Here is a 23,864-nt window from a genome sequence, read left to right as displayed (position 1 = left end):
GTTCTAAAGTCTCTTTGGGATTCAAAAGTCTATGCCCTAAATTCTCTCTCAGATTTAACATTCTTTGATTATATTCTAACCCATGATCTTTGTTCCTCCCAAGGGTAGACGACCTGTCACTTTGATCGGCTTCAGCCTGGGAGCAAGAGTCATTTACTTCTGTCTGCAAGAGATGGCCCAGGAGAAAGGTGAGTCCCATTTAGCTAAATGAAGATGGATGATAACCAAAGCCACCCCTAAAACTCCAGAAAGGGGCTCTCTTCTTTGCTGGCACAGCAGGACCCAGGTAGGGAGAAAAAGGAAACTGACACTTCTTTACCTGTAGCAGGGCAGGCAGCCTTTCAGCATGAATACCAAGTTGCCATACCAACTTGGGTTGGAATTTTGGAACTGCTCTTGAAAGCCAGGGGTTCAGATGGAGGCTGATAAAGATAGAACTCTTCTGAGTAGAGTTGGAGGTACCAAATCTCTTTGGGTGGAATTATGACTTCACATAGCATCCCAAAGTTGTAGAGGCCATGAATGGTGACTCTTATGATAGAAATCGGAGTGAAGGAACACAACTGGGGCCATGGATCAAAGGAGGGCTTCAAAAGCCCCTTGTGTGTTACAGGAGAATAGATCTTCAAATTAGATTTGTTATGCATGAAGTGCTGGAGTACGCTTATCAAACTAGTCCTTCTTTTATGAGATTAACAGTAAAGTACATGGAACAGTGTGCAAATAAATAGTTGGTATGGTTTCGAGAAACTTGTAGCAGCCATTGTGGTGGTTTAATGTGGCCTTTCCATTATTTTCTGTTTGTTCAAGATGATCACCTTGGGAATGCAGTCTTATGCCCATGTGGCATCATGCCTCTGTTTCCCTCTGGTGTCTGCATATAGTCCACGATCAGTTCCTTTGTTACTCTAGAGCCAGGATGCAGAGTATATCCTAGAAGGAATCTGAATCATGATGCCTTAGAGATTTGGACTGAAGAGTCATGTATCTGAGTTGTGATGATGAGCTCAAGCCCCTAGACCTGGAAAGATTGCTCGGTGATAAGCATCTAACATGATACGTGCGTGGAGGAACAAGGAAATAATAGCAGCCTATGGTCCATACGGAGTACAGATGGAGGGACCCATTTGGGGGATTTATGCTGTGAGTCCACCCTGGTCTTAGGACGTAGGACACCGTGGGGAACGCAAGCATGGAATTTCTTATGGCACGATGCTGATATTGAAGAACTTGGCCACCAGCAGTGTATGCTGCCATGTCATATCCCACCTAAAACAATATTTGCTATAATTATGAACTTAGCCATCATTAATCAATAGAAGAATTTCAGTATACAAAGAAAAACAAAATAAGAGGGTGTATATGAAACAATAAACTTTGGTTCCATAGGGTTTTTAAAGTATATATTAAATTTAACACAGTAGTAACAAAACAGCTTTGTTTGTGTCCCCTTCAGAAATCTTTTTTTGTTTTCTTCTGTGTATTTTTAAATATCTTATTGACGTTCTTTTAATCTTTTTTTGCAACCCTTTAAATTCCATTCACTCATACCTCCATCCAAACAAAATAAGTTACCATTTACATTATTTATCAAATACTACAATAATTAATGTAAAAAAATAATAAGCATTTATTAAATAGCCATGTACGTATGTTATCGCATTTTTTTCTCCATAACAATTCTGGGAGGTAGGTGCTACTATCATCCCCATTTTACAAATGAGGAAACTGAGGCCAAGAAAAGGTAAATGACTTGCTCAGGGTCACATAGCCAGTAAGTGTCTGAGGCAAGATTCAAATTCAGTTCTTCTGAATTCCAAGTCCAGTATTATGTGCACTGCCCTCCCTCGTGCAAAACAAATTACTCATTTGGCCATGCATATCTGAAAATGCATGTCTCACTCTTCACCTTTAGTCCATCGCTTTTCTGCCAATATGTGGGCGGAATGTTTCATCCTCAAATCTTCTGAAGTCGCAATGAATCACTGCCTTGTTCAAAGCTGCATTATCTTTCCGAGTTGTGTTTTCGGTAATTTCGTGGTATTTTCATTATGGTAATCCTGTAAATTGTTCTCCTGATTCTCCTCATTTCACTCTATGTAGAATTCATTCATACAAGTCTTCTCAGGTTTCTCCCCACTATCATATTCCCAATTTCTTACAGAGCAATAACATTCCTTTACATCTATATACCATGATATGTTTGGCCATTCGCTGACTGATGGGCACCGACTTTGTTTTCAGTTCTTTGCTACAACAAAAAGGGCTGCTATAAAATTCTATAAATATAGGTCCTTTCCCCCTGTCTCTGGGTAAAGAATATACACAGTTGGGCTATTGCTCCAAATTGTTTTCCAGAATAGCCAGACCAATTCACAGCTCCACCAACAATGTATTAATGTGTCCATCGTCCACTCACAGTCCCTTCTAGCAATTTTCATTTTCCTTTTTTTTGTAATCTTTGCCTGTCTTATGGGTGTGTGAAGTGATGCTTCAGAGTTGTTTTAATGAATAATTAGAGAAGAGCTCTAGTAATTAATGATTTATAGCATTTTGTTCCATATGGTTATTGATAGCACAGATTTCTTCCCTAGAAAACTCCCTGTTCCCCACCCTTTAAGCACTTATCTCCTAGGGAGAGGCTCTAGTCCGTATGTATTTGTATCAGTTCCCCTAATTATTACAAATGTCAACTATTAATAGCTCACATTTATACAGCACTTTGAGCTTTGTAAAATTCTTTATGAACATTATATCATTCAATGTTCATATTAACTCTATGAGGGCACAAGTGCTTAATATTGCTATTTTACAAATGAGGAAACCGAGGCTTAGGGAGCTAATAGGTAACATTTCTGTAGTACCTTAAGGTTTGCAAAATGCCTTACAAATGTCTGATTTGACCCTCACAACCCTGGAGGCAGGCACTATTATTAAACCCACTTTGCAGACAAGGAAGCTGGAGCAGACAGAGGTTAAGTGATTTGCTCAGGGTCCCATATAGTGTCCCAGGTGGGATTTTAACTGATTCCCTGACTCCAGGTCCAGTCCTCTTCTCATTACACATGCCAGTGATTAAACAAAGCTAGGCACTCACCACCTGTGGGGAAAGAGTACGCCCCAGTTTCCTCAGTTATAAAATTGAGAATATAAAAAGCACCTACCTCTAGGGATTGTTGTGAGAGTAAACTGAGATGTTATCTATGAAGTGCTTTGCAAACCTTAAAGTGCTATGGAAGTGCTGACTAGTATTATTAACTGTGATTTCTGACTCCAAATCTAACAGTTCACTGCACCGCCAGATCATAGAGGAGAGAGAAAGCTCTCTAGAGGCTGGAGTCAGCCAGGAAGGCTTTCTGTCATCTCTGTAGAGGCCATTCCAACAGCAATACATTTATTCAGGGCCTCTTTGGGAGCAGTAAGGTGGCACAGTAGGCCTAGAGTCAGAAAGACTCATCTCCCTGAGTTCAAATCTGGCCTCAGACACTTACTAGCTGTGTGACCCTGGGTGAGTCACTTCACCCTGTTGGCCCCTGTTTCCTCATCTGTAAAATGAGCTGGAGAAGGAAATGGTAAACCATTCCAGAATCTTTGCCAAGAAAACCCTAAATGAGGTTGTGAAGGGTTGGACCCAACTGAAATGATTGATACAAAAACCAACACCAGAATAGTCCCTGCCCTCAAGGAGGTTACATTCTCCTTGGAGTTTGCAACATGCCTAAAGATGAGTACAAAGTCATTCAAAGTGATTTCAAGCCCTCGGCACTTGGGGCAGAGAGAGAAGGGTGGCAGGGGGAGACCAGGAAGGGCCTCCTGTAGGAGGTGGCACCAGAGATGTCTCTAGGAGAAGCCAAGTCTTCCAAGAGGTGGAAGTGAGTAGGTACTACATCTGCCACAGACGTGGGAAATGAAACATCATTTGTTGGGTACAGCTAGCAGTCCAGCTTGACTGGGGTAGTGAGTATCTAAAGGGAAAGAATATGAAATAAGACCAGAAAGGTAAATGGGAGCCAAGTGGTGAAGGGCTTTAAATGCCAGGCTGGGGAGTCTGTATCTTATCCTAGGGGTAATGGGGAGCCACAGAAGATTCTTGAAGAGGGGATGATGGAATAGGATGAAGCCTCACATCCCAGCCCCTGACAGGGGCCTCTGTCTTCCTGTGCCCAATGATGGAGGACAGAATGAGTGCCTAGGCCAGGACGGCATCAGGTTTTTTCAAATTACAAAATCTCCAGGGCTGAAACAAGCAGAAAAATTGGCTTATGAACATGAATGGGCCAGTAATGGACCAGAGAACCAGACAGAGGGCTCATTAGAGGAGTTAACCATTGAACCCAAGTCATCTCTCCAACACTCACTCCTTCACGTTGGCTATTTTTATTCTCTGCTTCTTCCTGAGGGTGACGGACTGACATGGTCCTGGGCCCTGGCTCCTGTGACTTCTGACTCCTCCAGGCAGTAGGGAGCCACTTCAGCCTCTTGAGCAGGGGAATGATGTGGTTGGAACTGTGCTTTAAAAATATCTGCCTGGCAGCGGTTTGGAGGCTAGATCAGAGGCAGGAAGACTCATTAGACAACGATTGCAGGAGTCAAGATGAGGCGTACCATGGCCAATTAAGTAAAGACAAATCAAGGGGTGCGAGGTCCCCTGAAGGTGGAATCAACAGAATCTGGTTATTAGTTGGATCGGTACAGGGCATGGGAGGAAAAGGAAGACGCTGCCGACTCTAAGATTGTGAACCTGAAAGATTGAAAGGCTGCGGTGTCCTTGATGGAAATTGGGAAGTTAGGAAGAGGAGTGGGAAGAGGGAAGAAAGATAACAAGGTCCATTTTTAATTTGTTGATCATATAGTCAGTCAACTAGCATTTATTAGCACTATGTGCCAGACCAGATTTGGTGCCCAGCACCCATCATGTACACACTCTAGTACAAGTGGTAGTAGTAGTAGTGCAAGAATTATCATCCCCATTTTTGTTGGTTTTAAGTTGTTTTTCAGTCATGTCCAACTCCCTGTGAGTCCCGGTGAACTCCCTTGGCAAAGAAACTAGAGTGGTTTGCCATTTCCTTCCCCAGCTCACTTTACAGATGAGAAAACTGAGGCAAACAGGGTGAAGTGACTCACCCAGGGTCACACAGCTAGCAAGGGTCTGAGCCTGGATTTGAACTCAGGAAGATGAGTCTCCCTGATTTCAAACCCAGTTCTGTGTACTATGGCGCCACCTAGCTGTTCTGTCACATTTTGCAGAGGAAGAAATGGAGGCCTAGAGAGGGGAAATTACTTACCCAAGATCATACATCTAGCTAGTGGCAAAAGTGTGGGATAAGAACCCAGACCTTCCAAGTCCTTATCCAAAACTCTTTCCATTCTATCAGCCATCTGATCATCCTGCATTTTTTTCTCTAATCCTGTGATTTCATTGATGTATAGCACTCCCTCGTGAGGAAATCCCCTCTACTAATGCAGAATAGCAACTCTTCTGTAGCTTAATAGCCTTTTCCTTCCTACCTGTCTGACCATTCCTTCCCTGTCTCCTCTTCATCCAGGTCATCCCCCAAAGATGGCTACCATTAGACACACACACACATATACACACACGTGTGTGTATGTGTATGTGTAAAATCATTCCATATATACTTCTATTTATTAGTGCTTTCTCTGGATAGAAACTTTTTTCGGCCCCCTCTGCTGCCAGTACCTTCCTCTTGAGCTAACTTTGTCTCAACTTTTTTGTATTTTGAATGTATATATATATATATATATATATATATATATATATATATATATATATATATATATATATATACATATGTAGGAGATGTCTCCTCCATTAGAATATGAGTTTCTTGAGGGCAAGAGACAGTTTCATTTTTGTCTCTATACCTGCACTAAATAAATGCTAGTTGGTTAATTGATTAGAGAGAAGCACTGAGAGGTTAAGTGATTTGTCCAGAATGTGTCAGAGTCATTACTTGAACTCTGAAACCAGCTCTCTATCCTCTACACCCATGCTGCATTTTAGTTCCCAGGAAATACTTCTTGCCAAAGTGGTTGGGGACCTCATTTAAGGGAGAGTGTGATGCAGTGGGAAAAGCTCTGGGTTTGGGATCAGAAGACCTGAATATGAATACTATCTCTGTTATTTCCTTCTAGACCAGAGGGGTCAAGACCAAGGCGGTCACTGGCATGAGTGGGGCTCCATGGGACCCAGCCAGAACCAGATGAAAATGTCATTGGGAAGTGTTTGACAAAATACATAAAAATACAATATGATTGTGGCCCATAGGGATCCTTTTCTATTTGAGTCATTATTCTAGAAGTAGACAAATTGCTTAACCTCTCAGGTCCTCAGTTTCCTTCTCTGTAAAATGAGGAGCCTGAGCTAGATGACCTCCAAGATCCCTTCCAGTTCTTGATCTACAACAAATGATCTCCTGATACTTGCTTCTTACTGAAAAAATGGCCACTTGTCCTGTCTTTAACATCACCACAGTTTCCTCCACTCGGTATCCCAAACCATCAAAGAACTATCCCATCTAACAAACAGTATTTTTTAAGATTAAAAGAAAGAAGAAATAAATGAAATAAAAGAAAAACAACGTAACTGATCAATACACTGAAAGAAGTCTGAAAATTTGTACAGTGTACAGCACTTGTGGATCTCCCTCTTCTGCAGAGAGGATGGGGTTGGGGGTGCCTTCTCAAATCTCTTCTCTTGAGCCATACTTGTTCTTTCTCATTTTGCAACATTCACTTTTATTTTGTGGGTGGTTGTTCTTTCCATTTACATTGTTGTAGTCATTGTATATATTGTTTTCTTGGTTCTACTTACTTCCCTCTGCATCAGTTCTTATAGTTCTTCCTATGCTTCTCTGTATTCATCACCTGATCACATACATCATTTCTTACAGCACAGTAATACTCCATTTGGGCCACTAGGTGGCACACTGGATAGAGTATTGGGCTTGTAGCCAGAAAACCTGAATTCAAATTCCACATCAGACACTTCCTAATTGTGTGACCCTGGCCAAGTCACTTATCTCTATTTGCCTCATTTTCTTCATCTGTAAAAAGAACTGGAGAAGGAAACGACAAACCACTCCAGTATCTGCCAAGAAAGCCCCAAATAGGGTTACAAAGAGTCAGACTTGACTGAAACATCTGAAAAACAACGAAAAATACTCCACTGCGTTCATGTACCACAATTTAGCCATTCTCTAGTCAATGGAATCTACTTTGTTTCCAGTTCTTTGCTGTCACAAAATTTCTGTTGTACATATTTTGGCACATATGGGTACTTTCTTCTTATCATTCTCCTCCTTGGGGTATAAGCAGGGATATGCTAGAACCGCATCATGTCCACTCACTAGCCGATCGTTAAATTTTCAGTGTGAGCTTTTGCACCTAGGAAATCAGTAAATGCTACAGATCAGGGTTTAATTTATTGTTTTGTTGATTGTCTAGACTTAAGAAAGTGATTGGAAAACAATAATGCAGATTAAACTTAGAAGCGTATTGTGCCTTGGCAGGGAACCAGTTGTAAATCATTTGCCAGCACACCCTGGGAGTAAGCCCATTAATGGAATCTCAAGGTCAGAGGCTATGGATATTTTAGTCACTTTATTTGTATAATTCCAAATTGTTTGACAAAATGGCCGTATTGGTTCACAGCTCCACCAACAATGTATCAGTGTGCCTTCCCACAACCCCTCAGACATTGACTCTTCCTATCTTTTTGTCATCTTTGTCAATTTTCTGGATGCCAAATGAAACCCCAGGATTGTTTTAATGTGCACTTCTCTTATTATTAACGATTTGGGGCATTCTTCCATGTATTGTTATTAGCTTGTCTTATATTTTAAATGAACGCTCTCTGAAGCCACTCTGCACAGTCCCACAAGTCATCACTTTAAAGGAGCCAATGAAATACATTCATGAAATGCTATCTACTGTTTCCGTGGTCATTCGTTCCTCTCCCCACAAGCTAGAGAGAAACCACCAGCCAATTCCTTTATGACCTTCTGTGCTGTTGTTTTACTAAGAGAACCAATTCTTAATTCAAGCCATTATAGGAAATTAGTATAAATTACATGTTACTCATTGGGCCATTATACCTCTGAAGCCTTTGTTCACCCTGCAGTGATAATTCTAGGCCTTATAAAAACTTGCCTTTACAGAATGTTAGTGGAAAATGACAAACTTTCCACAGAACAATGCTTATTATTGGGGATTCCTGGAAATAACTGCCTCCGGAGGCAGCCTATCAGTCCATCAACATTCACCTCTTAAGTGCTTACTGTGTGCCAGGCACTGTGTTAGGCACTAGGGATACAAAAAATAAGTAGTCTGCTCTCAAGAAATTTATGTTCTATAGGAAGAAAAAGCATCTATCTACATACATTTATGTATCTGTCCATCCCTCTCTATCTCCATCCATCTACCCATCTATCCATCTCTCTCTCTCTCTTTATATATATGTATATACACACACATTTAATGAATATAGAGAGGTGTATTTTATATGTGTATGTATGTATATGTATCTGCATACACACCAACACATATATGTAATCTGTACTAGTTAGGGAGAGGAAAGCCCTAACAGCTGGTAGGGGAGAATTAGGAAAGGTTTCATGCAGAAAGTGGTGCTTGAACTGAGTTTGGAAGGAGGTGAAATGAGCAGAGAGGGTATTCTAGACATAAAGGATGACCAGTGCAAAGGAGTGGAGAATGGAATCCATCAATAATCAACAAGCATATATTAAGCACCTGCTGTATACCAGGCATTGGGTTGAGTGCTGAGGATGCAAAGAAAGGCAAAAGTATGGTCCCTACCCTCAAGGAGTTCCCCATCTAATTAGGGAGATATTGTGGAAATAATTGTGCATACAAGATACGTACTGTGCTGAAGAAGCTGAGTGAAGGTCCTCTCAAAGGGAAGGGACCAGAGGGCCAGGTTGGGGTGGGAGGGAGGCACAGGATCAGGAAATAACTCCTGCAGAAGGTAGCAGTCAAGTCGAGTCTTTAAGGAAGTCAGTAGGTAGGGGTGGGGAAGGACAGTGTGCCAGGCAGCCAGGGAGATGTCACGGGGTCAGGAGATGAGTGGTGTGTTCGAGTAACAATGAGGTCCCTGGATCCCAGAGTATATGATGGGGGCAAAGTGTGAAAAGGCTGGAGAGGCAGGAAGGGGGCAGGTTATGAAGGGCTTTAAATGCCAACAGAGGGTTTTATGTTTGACAGGGAGCCACTCCATTTTATTGAATAGAGGAGTAACATGGCCAGAGCTGGGCTTTTAGGAAAATCACTTTGGCTGTTGAGTGGAGGATGGCCTGGTGTGGGGAGGGATGGAAGGCAGGGAGACCAACCACAAGACGAGGTCAGGCAGGAGGTGATGAGGGCCTGGACCAGATCCATGGCTTTGAGTGGAGAGAAGGGGATATAGAAAATCAGTCAATCACCAGCATTTATTGAATGCCTACAGTGTGTTAAGCACTGGGGATACAAAGAAAGACATAAGACAATCTCTGCCCTCAAGGAGCTCCCAGTCTAACGGGGGTGGGGGTGGGGGAACAACATGTAAAGTATTACATACGAATAGGATATAAACAGGGTAAATTGGAGATCATCTCAAGAGAGAGGGCACTAAAATTAAGGAGGACACAGGAAAAACTTCTTGTAGAAGGGAGGACTTTAGGTGAGACTCGAAAGAAACCAGGGAAGCCGAGAAAGAGAGAGTTCCAGGCATGGGGGACAGCCAGTGAAAATGCTTGGAGTTGGAAGATGGACCATCTTCTTCAAGAAACAGCCAGGAGTATCACTGGATGGCAGGGTAGGCTAAGAAGATTGGAAAGGTAGCCAGGTTATAAAGGGCTTTGAATGCCAAACCAAGGATTTTACCCTGGAAGTGACAGAAAGTGTGTGTGTGTGTGTGTGTGTGTGTGAAAGAGAGAGAGAGAGACAGAGACAGAGAGACAGAGACAGAGAGACAGAGACTGAGACTGAGACTGACTTGGTCAAATCACCTTAGGACAATCATTCTGACAGCTGAGAGGAGGAGGGGCTGGAGTGGGGAGAGTTTTGATCTAGGAAGACCAGCCAGCAGAGACTATCGAAGTCATCCAGGCATGAGGTGATGGGACTGTACCAGAGTAGTCCTAGTGTCAGAGGAGAGAAGGAGGCACATATGAGAAATGGTATGAAGGTTCTGAGCCTGGGTGACTGAGAGGATTGTAGTCCCTTTGTCAGTAAAGGAGAAATGAATGGAAGAAGGATTTGAGGGAAATGATATTGAGTGGAATTGGAGGTGTCTCAGGGACATCCGGTGCAAGTGTCTAGGAGGCAGTGGGTGATGAGGGAGTGGAATAAGAGATTATAGAAATAAAAGAGGGCCCAAGACTGTTGTTGTTGTTTATTGTTTGTCCTTTGTTCTCGAAGAGGACCACGGCATCAGGAAGGTGATGCCATGACTTGCAAATGAACTGGATCACAGTCAGGGAGGGCTGTGCAAGGTCACCAGCCTCACTTTCTTCTCCGGAGCCATCTGGGTCCAGTGGCCAGATATAGCTCAGGATGACTAGAGATGGCCCTAGATGCAGTGGGAGGTCTTTTCCTAAGGCCTTTTCCAGGGATTAGTTTGTTTGAGGCAACAACCATTCATTGATTAAGGCTAGGTAAGAAATGAGGCAAAAAATGGCCTCTTTTACCTAGTCAAAAAAAAAATCTCAGGGTTTCTGGCCAAAACAAAAACAATTGCTATTTATGCTCACTCTGAACCATCAAAACCCAATCAATGACCAAGTGAGGCTTGGTCTGGGACCTATTGTTGGCCAATCAGTGAGAGCCAGAGTGACTTGGGTTTGGAGACACCCAAAATTATTGGGTGTGACATGGATGAGGATTCTGTAAAGAAGGCTGAGAAGTGGTCAAGCAGGTAGAAGGGAAAAGGGGTCAGGAGAGAGGTTAGGGCTGGATATTATATCTGTGTGTGTGTGCATAACATATACATACACATATTAGCATATAGCATATCACCTTATATTATAGATTTCAGAGAGAGCTTTTATATGTGTATATACATGCACATATACATACATGTGTATTGATGTGTACATAAAAATCTGAGCATCACCTGCATAGAAATGAAAATTGAATTCATGAGAGCTGATGAGATCACCAAGTCAGATAGTAGAGAGAGGAGGAGAAGAGCGCTCAGGATGCTGTTAGAGCGCCATGTAGGAGGAGCAGAGCGGGAAGGCCGATCTAGCTGAACCACAGTGGACAGGAAGGGGAGAATGTACAGGATGTTCCAAAAGTCTTAATGCAGCTTTGAGCTATTAAAGCTTAATGAATCTGGAAAGATAGGTAAGGGCCAGGTCATGAAGTGCCTTAGAACCCAAACAAAGATGACAATAGTTTATCGTAAAGGCAGAGTTTATTGAGTAGGGAATGACATGGTTAAATGTACCCTTTAAAAGAACCACTTTGGCAGGTTTGTGGAAGATGGATTGTTTCCACAGTTGGACGCCTTTCTTGTTAGAAAGAAGAAGAAATACACTCTTTCATAGCTCATGTTTCTGAAGCACTTAGGCTTTACTAAAAGCTTTTCCCACATTGTCCTTGGAAATTCACTGGAAGGTTTTATATATCCCCAGTTTAGAGACACAGAAACTGAGGCTCAAGCTGGCCCACAAACATGCACACACCTAGCTGGTGGCACAGCCACATCTCAAAGCCAGGTGTCTTTGCTGCTTCATCTACTCTACTGAACTCTGTCTCAGAAACAAGAGGCTTGTAACATTTTAGGGGCTGAACCTGAATCATTTAGCAGCACAGGACAGTTTGGGGTCCAGAGCCCTGGGCATCATGAGAGTGCCATGTCAGTACTCTGCTGAGTTTCCAAAATAGGGAAAACCCCATAGCTGGGCATCTCATCTGGTATCAGTCATCCAGCCATCTTCAAAAGTATGAATCTCAGGGGAGATGAACCGAGTCATAAAATCCAAGTTTCTTTCCATCCGCTCACTAGCCTTTCCTCTGGCTTGGCCTAATGTAATAACTTCCCCTTTCTAAAGTATGTGGTGAGCTATGTCTTCATTCACCGCCCCCCCCGCTTCCACCTCTGTCTTTGCCCTTGCTCACACAATCCTTTGAGGAAGGCTCCCTTCTGCTGAGATAGGGGTGCCTGGGGATTTCTGTGCCTTCTCATTGATCAGAGCCAGCTGCAGTCACATCTGGCCATGCCTACATCAGCAGGGATGGGAGCCCACGGCTTCCTCTCAGCATGGATAAATAACATCCTTGATCCATTTGAAAGTGCATAATTTTAATTCAGTCCTCCTGGTGGGCTTCCTAAATGACTCCAGGTGGGCTCATAGATCTCTCTTCAGATAGCCCCCAAAACCACTTTGCATTTCCGATGTTCCATTTTCTTTCTTGGGGAATAATTGAATGAAGTCCTGTTGGTTGATGCAAATAGAAAAAAGCTGTCTTGCAGATGGGGAACTGGAAAGTATTTATTTTCTGTATCATGGACCCCACTGATCCTCAGAGTTATGGCTACCTTCTGACAGGCTCCTGTATAATTTCATAATATCATCAAAACCTTTCTCATCAAAATGCATTTTTAGATGAATGAATGATGACAACCTAGGGATCAAACAGGATGTTAGTTAGGACTTAAAGAGAACCAGGGAGATCATCAGTTAGAAATGAGGAGAGACAGTATTCTAGGCATGGAAGACAGCCAGAGAAAATGCCCAGAGTTAAGACATGGAGAGCCTTTCTTCTGCAACATCCAGGAGTCCAGTGTCATTGGATCAAAAAGTACATGAAAGAGAGTGAGGAGTAAGAAGTCTGGAAAGGTCGGAGGGGGCTAAGTTAGGAAGGGCTTTGAATCTCAAACGGAGCATTTTGTATTTGATCCTGGAGGAAGCCTCTGGAGTTTGCTGAGTAGGGGAGTAACCTGTGCTTTAGGCAAATCACTTTGGTGGCTGAATAGAGGATGGATTGGAGTGGGGAGAGACCTAAGGCAGGCAGCCCCACCAGTAGCTGTTATGATAATCCAGGTATGAGGGGATGAGGGTCTGCACCAGTGGAGGCAGGGTCAGAGGAGAGAAGGGGGCATATTCAAGAGATGATACAGAGATGAAATCCACAGGCCTTAGAAACAGCTTGGATGTATTGGGTAGTGGGGCGTGCCTAGAGATAGTGAGAAAGAGCCTGAGGGACTGGGATGATGGGGTTGTTCTTTACAATTCTAGGGGAAGGTGGTGGAGGGGTGTGGGGAGAGAAGGATTGGGGCGGGGGTACGGCAGTAAATAATGAGTTCTGTTTTGGACATATTGAATCTAAGAAGTCTCCTAGACATTCAGTTTGAGATATCTGAAAGGCAGTTAGAGATACAAGATTGGACATCAGCGGAGAGGTTGGGGCAGGATTTGAGAATCATCAGCATAGCAATGGTCATTAAATCCATGGGAGCTAATGAGATCAGTCAGTGAAGTAGTATAGAGAGAGAAGAGAAGAGGGCCCAGGACAGAACCCTGAGGTACACCTATGGTTAGAGGGCGTGATCTGGAGGAGGATCCAGAAAAGGAGAATGAGAAGGATCAGTCAGAGAGGTAGGAGGGGAACCAGAAGAGAGGGGTATCTCCAAAAAAAAACCTAAGAGAGAAGAAAGTATCAAGGAGGAGAGAGAGATCAACACTGTCAAAGGTTGGAGAGAGGTCTAGGAGAATAGGGATTGAGAAAAGACCATTGGATTTGGCAACTAGGAGATCATTAGTAACTTTGGAGAGAGCAGTGTCACTGGAATGATAAAGGCTGGATGCCAAATTGTAAGGGTTTAAGAAGAGAGGGAGAGGAGAGAAAGTAGATGGAGGAGTTCAGCTACAAAGAGCAGAAAGAAGTTTGAGAAAGAGATTTGAGGAGTTCAGCTACAAAGAGCAGAAGAGATATAAAGGATCAAGTGAGGTGGTTTTTTTTTTCAGGATCAGGAGAATGGGAATGTTTATAGGCAGTAGGGAATGAGGCAACTTTTTTCTGCTTGGTCCCAGATGGCAGAATAAAAGAGTCAAAGTATCAGGAAGGGAGAACAGGAAAAACTTCCAACAGTCACCCAAGTCCTTCAGTTCAGTTGAACAAATATTTATTGAATGTCTGCCATGGTTATTGCACAGTGCTAGGCACTGAGGAGACAAGGATAGAAAACGAAACAGTGCCTGCCCTCAGGGAGTTTCCATTCTAACAGGGGGCTCCAGCATGTCTGCTCTCAAATACTCCAAGGGATTTGTGATGTCATGGATTTGGAAGTGCCCTCCAGTGCCATAGATCTCAATCTATCCATGCCTCCCCATCCAGTGCAGCACTCTCATTCATGGCTTTTCAACATGCCTGCCTTGCTTTCTCCTGACATCACAAGGGTACCGCTAGAGCAGGGGTGGGGAACGTGCAGCCTCAAGGCCACATGTGCCCTCCGGGTCCTCAAGTGTAGCCTTTTGACTGAATCCAAATGCCACAGAACAAATCCCCTTAATAAAAGGATTTGTTCTGTAACCTAGAAGGCCTCAGGTTCCTCACCCCTGACCTAGACATTCTGGCCATTCACCCGGCATCCCTTACCACAAGAGCAGTCCATCTGCCGTGCATTTCCCTAATGATGTCTTTTACTCTGCTCATCTTCAAAGTTCCTCCTTGGTTCTATGTTGGAGCCTCCCCTCATTTGCCTGGATTAGATGTAGATTTGGATGGACAGCCTATACCACCTGTCCAATCAGATGTGTGTGTATGTATTTATATGCATACATATGTATGTGTGTATATATCTAGGAGGGCAGAAAGATGGTCGATGCGTTGGTCTCAACATAGAACAGAAGAGAGGGTGAGCTAGCTGGATCGCCTTCAGGAAATTGCAAAGGTCTCTTTAATTCTCCTTCCATGATTCTCCTAGAAACAAAGACCCATATTTTTTTAAAACCAACATTCCATTAGTGTCGATGTCTGGCAGCACATGCCGTATTCCACATCTGCATGGAATACTATGGTCTACAAAGAATTGGAAATTAACATTAACAGGGCAGTGAGGAGGTACAGGATCGCTGCAAACGTGCATGCACATAATTAAATGTCAAATACATGCAAAGTAATATCAAGAGGTAGAAAATGCTAATAAACTGGGGGCAGGGAGAGAAAGAAAGGTCTTATGCAGGAGATAGCATCTGAGATGTGTTTCGGAAAGAGCTAGGGATCCTCCAAGGTGGAGGGGAGAAGTAAGAATATTCCAGACATGGATAACTACAAAGGTACAAAGGGAAAAGATAGGATTTCTTTTCTTTTTCATTTTTTTTTAGCAAATAGTGTTTTATTTTTTCCAATTATATGTAAAGATAGTTTTCAAACATTCATTTTTTATAAGATTATGAGTTCCAAATCTTTCTCCCTCTCTCCCTCCCCTTTCCCTTCCCCAAGACAGCAAACAATCTGATACAGGTTGTACGTGTGCAATCATGTTAAACATATTTCCACATTAGGAAGATGGAATTTCTTTTTCAGACAACAGATAACAGGCCACTTTGCCTGGAATAGAGAGTGTGTGAAAAGGGACTAACATAAAAATTTAGAACTCAAAATCTTATAAAAGTGAATTTTGAAAACTAAAAATTGATTAATTAGTTAATTAAAAAATAAAAAGGGTCATTGAGAAAAGAAAAAAGAAAAGGGACTAACATGAAAAGTAGTAAGGCAGGTGGGAGCCAGATTGTGGGGGGCTTTAAATGACAATTTGAGGATTTTTGTATTTTGTTGTACAGGTAATAGGGAGCCACTTTTGAGTAGGGAGTTGGTTTGGGGAATATTCATTTGGTACCTATGGAAAGAATAGATTGGAGTGGAAAGAGGCAGGGAAATCAACAGGGAGGCTTTGCAGTAATCCAGGTGAGAAGTGATGAGGAACCAGGCTAGTAGCTGCTTCGATGGAGGGAAGGGGATGCATGCAATAGATATTATGGTTCAAGACTGCTCGTTTTTGGCTACTGTTGGCTGTGGCGGGTGAGAGAAAGGGAAGAGTCACATTTGACTCCAAGATTTCAAATCTGGACAACTAGACTCAGTAATTGGCTGTAATTAGACATTTCAACTCAAAACCCTTGGGATGAAAATTTTCAACTCTCTCTCATTCTCCATCATCTGGGCACATTACATGGTCTAGTCAGTTTCCCTCTTGGTCAGTATGCAAGGAAACCTAGAATATTTAAGCTAAAGAGAAACATGCAAGTCATCTGATCACACTTCTCATGAGGACATCCTCTTTTTGTCATCTCCACCTGGTGATCATCAGTCACATGTATGAACATCTCAGTGATAAGGAGCTAATTGCCTAACAAGTCAACTGCTTCCATCTGTTGGGCCACTGCAATTATCAGTAAGCTCTGACTCACATTGAACCAAAAACTGCTTCTATGTAACTCCTATTCATGGACCTTCAACAGTCAGATAGCAAAAGCTCCCCCAGATCAAGAGTTCTCTCAGATATCAAAAGACTCCCACCATCTTCTCTGTAATACCCTCAATTCTTTCAGCTGATCCTCATACAGCATGGCTTCCTTTCTAGTCTCCCTCCTTCAAGCACTCTGCAACTTATCCCTCTGCCTCTTAAAACGTGGTACCCAAAATGCAACACAGGCCACATATGGCCTGGCCAAGGCAGAGGGAGCATGCCTATCCTCTTTCCCTTGTTGAAATGCTACACATCTGTTAACAAAGCCTAAGCTTGGGTTCACTTTTTTGGTTTTTGAATCACACTATAGATTCATAGAGAGCTACATATGAACTGATGCCTAGCCACACTTCCCCTGTCTTGTACTTTTGCTATTGACTTTTTAAACCCAAGTATGGGTCTTTACATTTATCCCTATGAGTTTCATCTTGTTACAGTCAACCCACTGCTCCAGTCTGTGAAGATCTTAGAGCCTGATTCTGTTGCTCAATTTGTAATAATAAGCATACTTAATTACTTTTTTATGTTACTATTCCATATTTTTTAAATAAGTTTTTATTGATGTCTTTTGTTTCCCTAGTATCTTTTCCTTTTTCCCTCCCTAAAAGCTACACCTTATGACAAATAGTATTTTTAAAAACAAAAGAAAAGGGAAAAAATCAACAGATTTAAAATAACTGATCATTATATTGAAAAAGACTGAAAATATGTGCAATGAACAATATTGTCAACCTCCTCCCTCTTCAAAGGGGAAGGATAAAGATGTCTTCTCATCTCCCTTCTTTTGAGCCATGCTTGTTCTTTCTAATGTTGCAGCATTCACTTTGGATTTGTGTGTGTGTGTTGTTCTTCCCGTTTAAATTATAGGTATTATTGTTTTCTTGGCTCTGCTTTCCTCCCTCTGGATCAGTTCATAAAGATCTTCCCAGGCTTCTATGTACTCATTACATTCATCATTTCTTATGTTAGTAATTTTCCATTACATTTATGTCATAACTATAGCTTATTTAGCCATTTCTCGGTCAATAAGAAACTACTGTCACAATTAATTACTATCACAAAAAAATGCCATGATGGATATTTTGGTGTATATGGGGACCTTTTTTCTTATCAGTGGCTTCCTTGGGGGTCTTAGTTGAGTAATGGAATCTCTGGGTGAAAAAACATGGACATGTTAGTTACTCCATTTTGTATAATTCCAAATTGCTTTCCAAAATGGTTATATCATTTGACAGCTCCACCAACGATGCACCAGTGTGCCTATCATCCCACAGCCCCTCCAACATTGCCTAGTCCCATCTTTTGTCTGTATGTGAGGTGAAAACCCTGGGTTGTTTTAATTTGCATTTCTCTTACCACATGTGTAGTCACTCTGATGGATCTCACACTCTCACCAGTGTGAGTGTCCCCTGCGCTAGTGGAATTGACACTGATCCCAAGCTGCTGGCTGCCACAAATGCCTAAGTTTGCCTCTTTTCCATTTCTACTCATTTCTCCTATTTCTGACCTCAGGGGCAAAACAGAACAAATCTAATCCTTCTTTCACATGACAGCCCTTCAGGTACATCTATCATTGAAACAGCATGGTACAGTGGAAAGACTACCGGTTCTGAAGTCAGAGAACCTGGGTTCAAATCCCACTTCTGCCACTTACTACCTGTGTAACTTTGGGCAAGTCATCTAATCCCCCTGTGCCTCAGTTTCCTCATCTGTAAGCCAGTAAGCAAGTAGCAGACATTTATGAAGCCCTTAATATGTGTCAGGTGCTGTGCTGAGTACTGGTGATACAAAGACTGAGCAAAAACAGTCCCTGCCCTCAAGGAGCTTACGTTCTAATAGAGATGATAACATATACATTATAAAAACATAAAATAAAGAGTTGGACTATATGGCCCCTGAAGTCCCAGTTAACTACAGATCTGTGCTTTCCACCTCCCCCAGCCCTATCAAACCTAGCAGCCAGCCGAAGTTCTGCCTAATGAGACATCCAGACTGAGTGACTGGAATATTAACTGGAAACACAAAGCCACCCAATGTCCTAAGCAGTTCAGTATGTATACAGATCCCTCCTTCTAAAAGCCAAGCTCGAGACAACAGAAATTCCTGCTAAATATTTAGACTCTTGGACAAAAATAAAGACACAGTAAGAATTTGAGGAAAGAAAATAGACCTCTAATGAGGAAGGCTTGGGCTCCTTCCTGGGACCATGGAAATGAGAGGGTTAAAAGAGTGCTGGATTTAGAGTCAAGAGACCTGGGCTTGAATCCTGGCCCTGCCACTTACTGGCTGTGTGAGTTAGGGCAAATGGAGTCTCCATTCTGGGCTTCTATCTCATCTGTAAAAGGAGAGATTTAGAAGAAATGGTCTCCAAGGACCTTTCCACCTTTAGAACCCATAATCTAAGGTGTTTCTGCCCCCTACCAAGTCCTTCTCCAAGTCACCTGCTGCAGTGAGCTGTGTCTTGCAGTGTTTGCAGATGGCACTGGGCTTCTGAAAATCAAATTGCTTCCTTCCCCTCTGCTCCATGCATCTGCATAGAAATGGCTTCATCATTTAGGAAGTCATCAGGAAGGGAGCTCAGCTCAAGCTGTCAAAAAAAGCAGACCTGGGCTGTCGGATTCAAAAGAAGGTAGAGCAGGTGACTCAAAGGGCCTTCCTAGCATCCTTGCTCAGAGCCAGCATCTCATGCAACTGCCCACCCCACTGTCCCCAGCATCCCTGACAGGTGTTGTCCTTGCCTTTGCCCAAACACCCCCAGTGATAGGGATCATAGAACCATAGTTCTAGAAACAGAAAAGCCCTCAGACACCATCTGGCCCAACCCCTGGATTTTACAGTTTAGGGGAGCGAAGCCCAAAAAACCACATGGGCAAAGCGCTTTGCAAACCTCATGGCTTTATATAAATGTTAGCTGTTATTATTACTAGTATTATTAGCAAAGATGCAGTGTTAATTCATTTATGTTCAGCTCTTCCTTCTTCTGTATTTGCTAATAGTGAAACACCTGGTCAAAAGGGTATATTCCTTCACACGGTGGTGGAAATTCAGTCAAGCCTACTATTCAAGCACCAGTTTGGTGCTTTGGGGAACTGGGAAGCTCTGTCATGGCTCAAGCTTTAGCCCCCTGGACCAATTAGGTCTTGAAGATGATTTCTTTTTTAGGGAGAAACTATTCTGTGTGTCAAAGCCCAGGTGGGACTGCCGTGGGTCCAAACCCTATTTGTAGTGAGTGGTTTTTGTTGTTGGCAGCCAGGTGGCGCCATAGTGCCCAGAGCACTGGGCTTGGAATCAGGAAGACTCATCTGGAAAGTCACTTAATCCTGTTTGCCTCAGTTTCCTCATCTGTAAAATGAACTAGAGAAGGGAAGGTCAAACTACTCCAGTAGCTTTGCCAAGAAAACCCCATGTGGAGACATGAAGAGTCAAACACGACTGAACAACAACAGATTGACATACTCCTGCTAAACCATTGATAGGCTGCAGAAAGCGAAGGCCTAAACTGCCACACTCCCCCTGTGCTGAGCCCAGAGCTGTACACAGCAGGTGCTCAATACATGTTTCTTGGAACAATTTTGAAAAACTTAGAAATTCTGATCAACACAATGACCAAACATGATTCCAGAGGATTAATGATAGACCAGGCTGCCCATCTCTAGACAGAGTGGAGAGGACTCTGAGGACAGATTTTTTTTCTTTTTGGAACCTGGTCAATGGAGGAATTCATTTTGATTGACTATCACTTTTCTAACAGCTTTTGCTTTTCTTCTCAGAGGAGGAGGAGGAGGTGGGAGGGAATGAATACAGACCTGAAAATAAAATTGAATCGAATTGTTAAAATTTTTTTTTTAATTTGCTAAGTTTGACTCCTTCATTGAAGCTCAGAGAAGGGATCATGAGTCACTAGATTCCATTCTCCTTGAAGCTGTTATTTGACCCCTTCTCCCAACTCTTCTCAATCCAGAACACGGTCACTGGGGTTCCCTTAAACCTCCCAAAGCCTCGGGAAGCTGTGGAGCGGATCTGTTTGAGAGAGTCCTTCTTCCCCTCCCATCTGCCGTGGAACCTCCAGTAATAATAATAGCAAGCCCTGAGGGAGGAAGGCTGATTAATTGGCATATTCATGAATAAGCTAGTGCTGGGTAGCTTCTCCCCATCTCAGAGTTAATCTAGGGCCAGGGGGTAAAGTGCTTTATAAGGTAAACAAAAAAGTTTAGATCTGATCCTAGAGGCAACCAGAGCTGTTTGAGTAAGGGTGGTCAGATCTGAATTCAGGGAAAATCACTTTGGCAGAATAAAATATCATCTCTAGGAGAGACCTTGGAACATAGAATGTCAATTGGAAGGAGCCTCAGAGACTGCCTAATTCAACCCATACCTGAGTAGGAAGGTATTCCCAACAAATGGTCATCCAACTTTTGCTTTACAACCTCCACTTTTAGGGCCCCCCACTACCTCCAGAGGCAGCCCATTTTGCATACATCTGATCCCTCTACCATGTGACATCTTTCATGTCCTTGAAGAGAGCTATCATCATATTTCCCTCAGTCTTCTCTTCTCCAGGTTAAACACTCCCAGTTCCTTTAATTGATTCTTCCATAGCGTGGTCTCCAATTCTCCAATTTCGTGTCCACAAAACATTCTCAGTTTAAACTAAAACTAAAAACTGGGCAGGATTTCTGAGATCTGCTCATTTATATACCCTTTCGACCTCAGTATCATTTAAATCCATCATGTACAAAATGCACTGGACTGAGTCACCAACCTGGGTTTGACTCTTTAATTAATTAATAAGATTAATTAATATCACACACACATCACCTTAATTCTAGTGCCTTCCCTTTGTTGATTCTTTCTAATTTATCCTGTGTCTTATTTGTATATAGTTGTTTGCATGTTGTCTGCCCCGTTAGACTGGGAGCTTCTTGAGGGCAGGACTGTCTTTTACTTTATTTGTATCCCCAGAGCTTAGGACAGTGCCTGGCACACAGTAGGTGCTTAATAAACATGGGTTATTTACTTATTGTCTCTTCCGTTAAAATGTGACCTCCTTGAGGGAAAGGAAGGTGATTTTGCCGTTCTTTGTATCTCCACAGCTTTGCACAGTGCCTGGCACATAGCAGGCACTTAATAAATGTTTATTGGCTGATTACTAGCCCTGTTACAAATTCACTGGTACCTTAGCCAAGTTACTTCCTTTCTGTGGGCCTCATTTTCCCTTGTCTATGAAACAAATTGGGATTGGCCAGATGATGTCTCTGGCCCCTTGGTCTGTGGATCTGTGGTTCTCATCTCAATGGGACGAAGTCTGAAGAATAGTAAAGCCCTAGGCTACAGCTGATTTTTTTTTTTAAACTTTTACATTGCTACATTAGTTACAGAGCCATATGGTAGAACCCGTTTCTCACACTGAATCTGTACTACCCCTGAGAATGGAGGACTCAGGTGTGAATTTAGTCATAGAATTTCAGAGCTGGGAGGGCCTTAGAACACAGGATGTCAGAGCTGGGAGGGCCCTTAGAACACAGGATGTCAGAGCTGGGAGGGCCCTTAGAACACAGAATGTCAGAGCTGGGAGGGCCCTTAGAACACAGGATGTCAGAGCTGGGAGGGCCCTTAGAACACAGGATATCAGAGCTGGGAGGGCCCTTAGAACACAGAATGTCAGAGCTGGGAGGGCCCTTAGAACACAGAATGTCAGAGCTGGGAGGGCCTTAGAACACAGGATGTCAGAGCTGGGAGGGCCCTTAGAACACAGGATGTCAGAGCTGGGAGGGCCCTTAAAACACAGGATGTCAGAGCTGGGAGGGCCCTTAGAACCTATAGGATGTCAGAGCTGGGAGGGGCCTTAGAACATAGGATATCAGATCTGGGAGGTCCCCTAGCACACAGAATGTTAGAGCTGGGAGGGCCCTTAGGATACAGGCTGTTATAGTCAGAGATGACTTCATAGATCATTTCGTCTAGTCCCCTCATTTGAATGGAACTGGTGTGCCACTGTGAACAATTTGTTTAACACAAGAAAGGAGGAACTACTTTACAGAAACTCCCTTTGTCAAACTTTGGAATCCCAAGCTGAGGCAGGGCCAGAATGTGGCCACATAATCACTCAGTTTGTGACCCAGGTAACAGTTGCCAATTCTGCAACAACCCATAAAGAAAGAAATTCTCTCAGGAACTACCCTTTGGTAATTGAATTCAGCATATTAATCACCTAGCCAATATTTATTGAGAATTCAGCCATTGCTTTTATTAAGCATTCGAACATTCTGTGTTCCAAGATCCCTTCCAGCTCTGGCATTATACATTCCATGATACTTCGCAGCTCGAATATTCTTTTCTCTAAGGGCCCTCTTATCTCTGACATTCTGTGTTCTAAGAGCCCTCCTAGCCCTGACATCCTGTGTTCTAAAGGTCCTCCCAGGCTCTGACATTCTGTATTCTAAAGGCCCTCCTCCCAGCTCTGACATTGTATGTTCTAAGGGTTCTCTCAGCTCTGACATTCTGTGTTCTAAGGTCCTTTCTAGCTCTGATGTTCCCCATTCTAAGGGCCCCCCATCTCTGACATTCTGTGTTCTCAGGGCCCTCTCAGCTCTGACATTATGTGTTCTCAGGGCCTTCTCAGCTCTGACATTCTGTGTTCTAAGGTCCTTTCTAGCTCTGATGTTCTCTGTTCTAAGGGCTCCCCATCTCTGATATTCCATGCTGCGTCACCGTCTCAGCTCTAATATTCAATGATTCTATGATTATCAGTCTTCTTTTGGCCCTTTGTTACTGTAATTGTTATGGAAATGGAAAGTGCAGTCAGTTGAAAAGAGAGAGGAATAGCAACACTGAAATTATATTCTGCACCTGGCATCTTTTTCCATCAAATTAAATAAATTACACAAGAAGAATACGTGCTCTCATCTTGCAAGGCTGGTATTATCATGAGGAGACAAGGCCTGACATCCTATTCAATGAAAATATGAGCAGGGAAGTGAGCTCTGCCCAGCTGGCTGGCCTCAGGCACCTCCCAGGGACCAGAGACTTCCCTCCCAGCAGAGGGGATGCCAAAGTGAGGGCCACCTGCCTCCATCAGGGCATTTGTTCAGCTTCCCTCCCCAAGCCTCTGATTGCTGACCAAGACACAGCATCCCCAGGGAGAGCCAGCCAGGCTCAGGGCCTGGTTCAGTGCCCATGAGCCATGAGAGTGTGAAGTGTTAGCACTATCCACTGAGGATCTGACCTTTTAAAGTACTTTGGATTCAGCAAGCATTTAGAAGGAGTCTGCTTATCTACTCAATGCTGTCACGTGAAGGTTTTTTTTTTTCTTCGCTGTTCTAAATGGCAGGCAGTGGGGGGATAGGGTGAGATGCAACATGTGCATTTGTTG

General features: G+C 43.0%; 1 protein-coding gene across 2 annotated transcripts in view; it reads left to right on the top strand.

Moving 5' to 3' along the window:
- TMCO4 (transmembrane and coiled-coil domains 4) overlaps nucleotides 1–23,864 on the top strand; it is a 124,975-nt gene that overhangs the window by 67,797 nt on the left and 33,314 nt on the right. For both annotated transcript variants that reach the window (XM_036746963.1, XM_036746962.1), the window contains exon 11: nucleotides 104–188. In XM_036746963.1, coding sequence (XP_036602858.1) covers nucleotides 104–188 — 85 coding nt within the window. The remainder of the gene's footprint in view (nucleotides 1–103; nucleotides 189–23,864) is intronic.

The sequence above is a fragment of the Trichosurus vulpecula genome, chromosome 2, assembly GCF_011100635.1.
Source record: "Trichosurus vulpecula isolate mTriVul1 chromosome 2, mTriVul1.pri, whole genome shotgun sequence".
NCBI classification, from domain to species: domain Eukaryota; kingdom Metazoa; phylum Chordata; class Mammalia; order Diprotodontia; family Phalangeridae; genus Trichosurus; species Trichosurus vulpecula.
The sequence above is the reverse complement of the archived record's forward strand: the minus strand, read 5'-3'. Positions and strand labels throughout refer to the sequence as shown.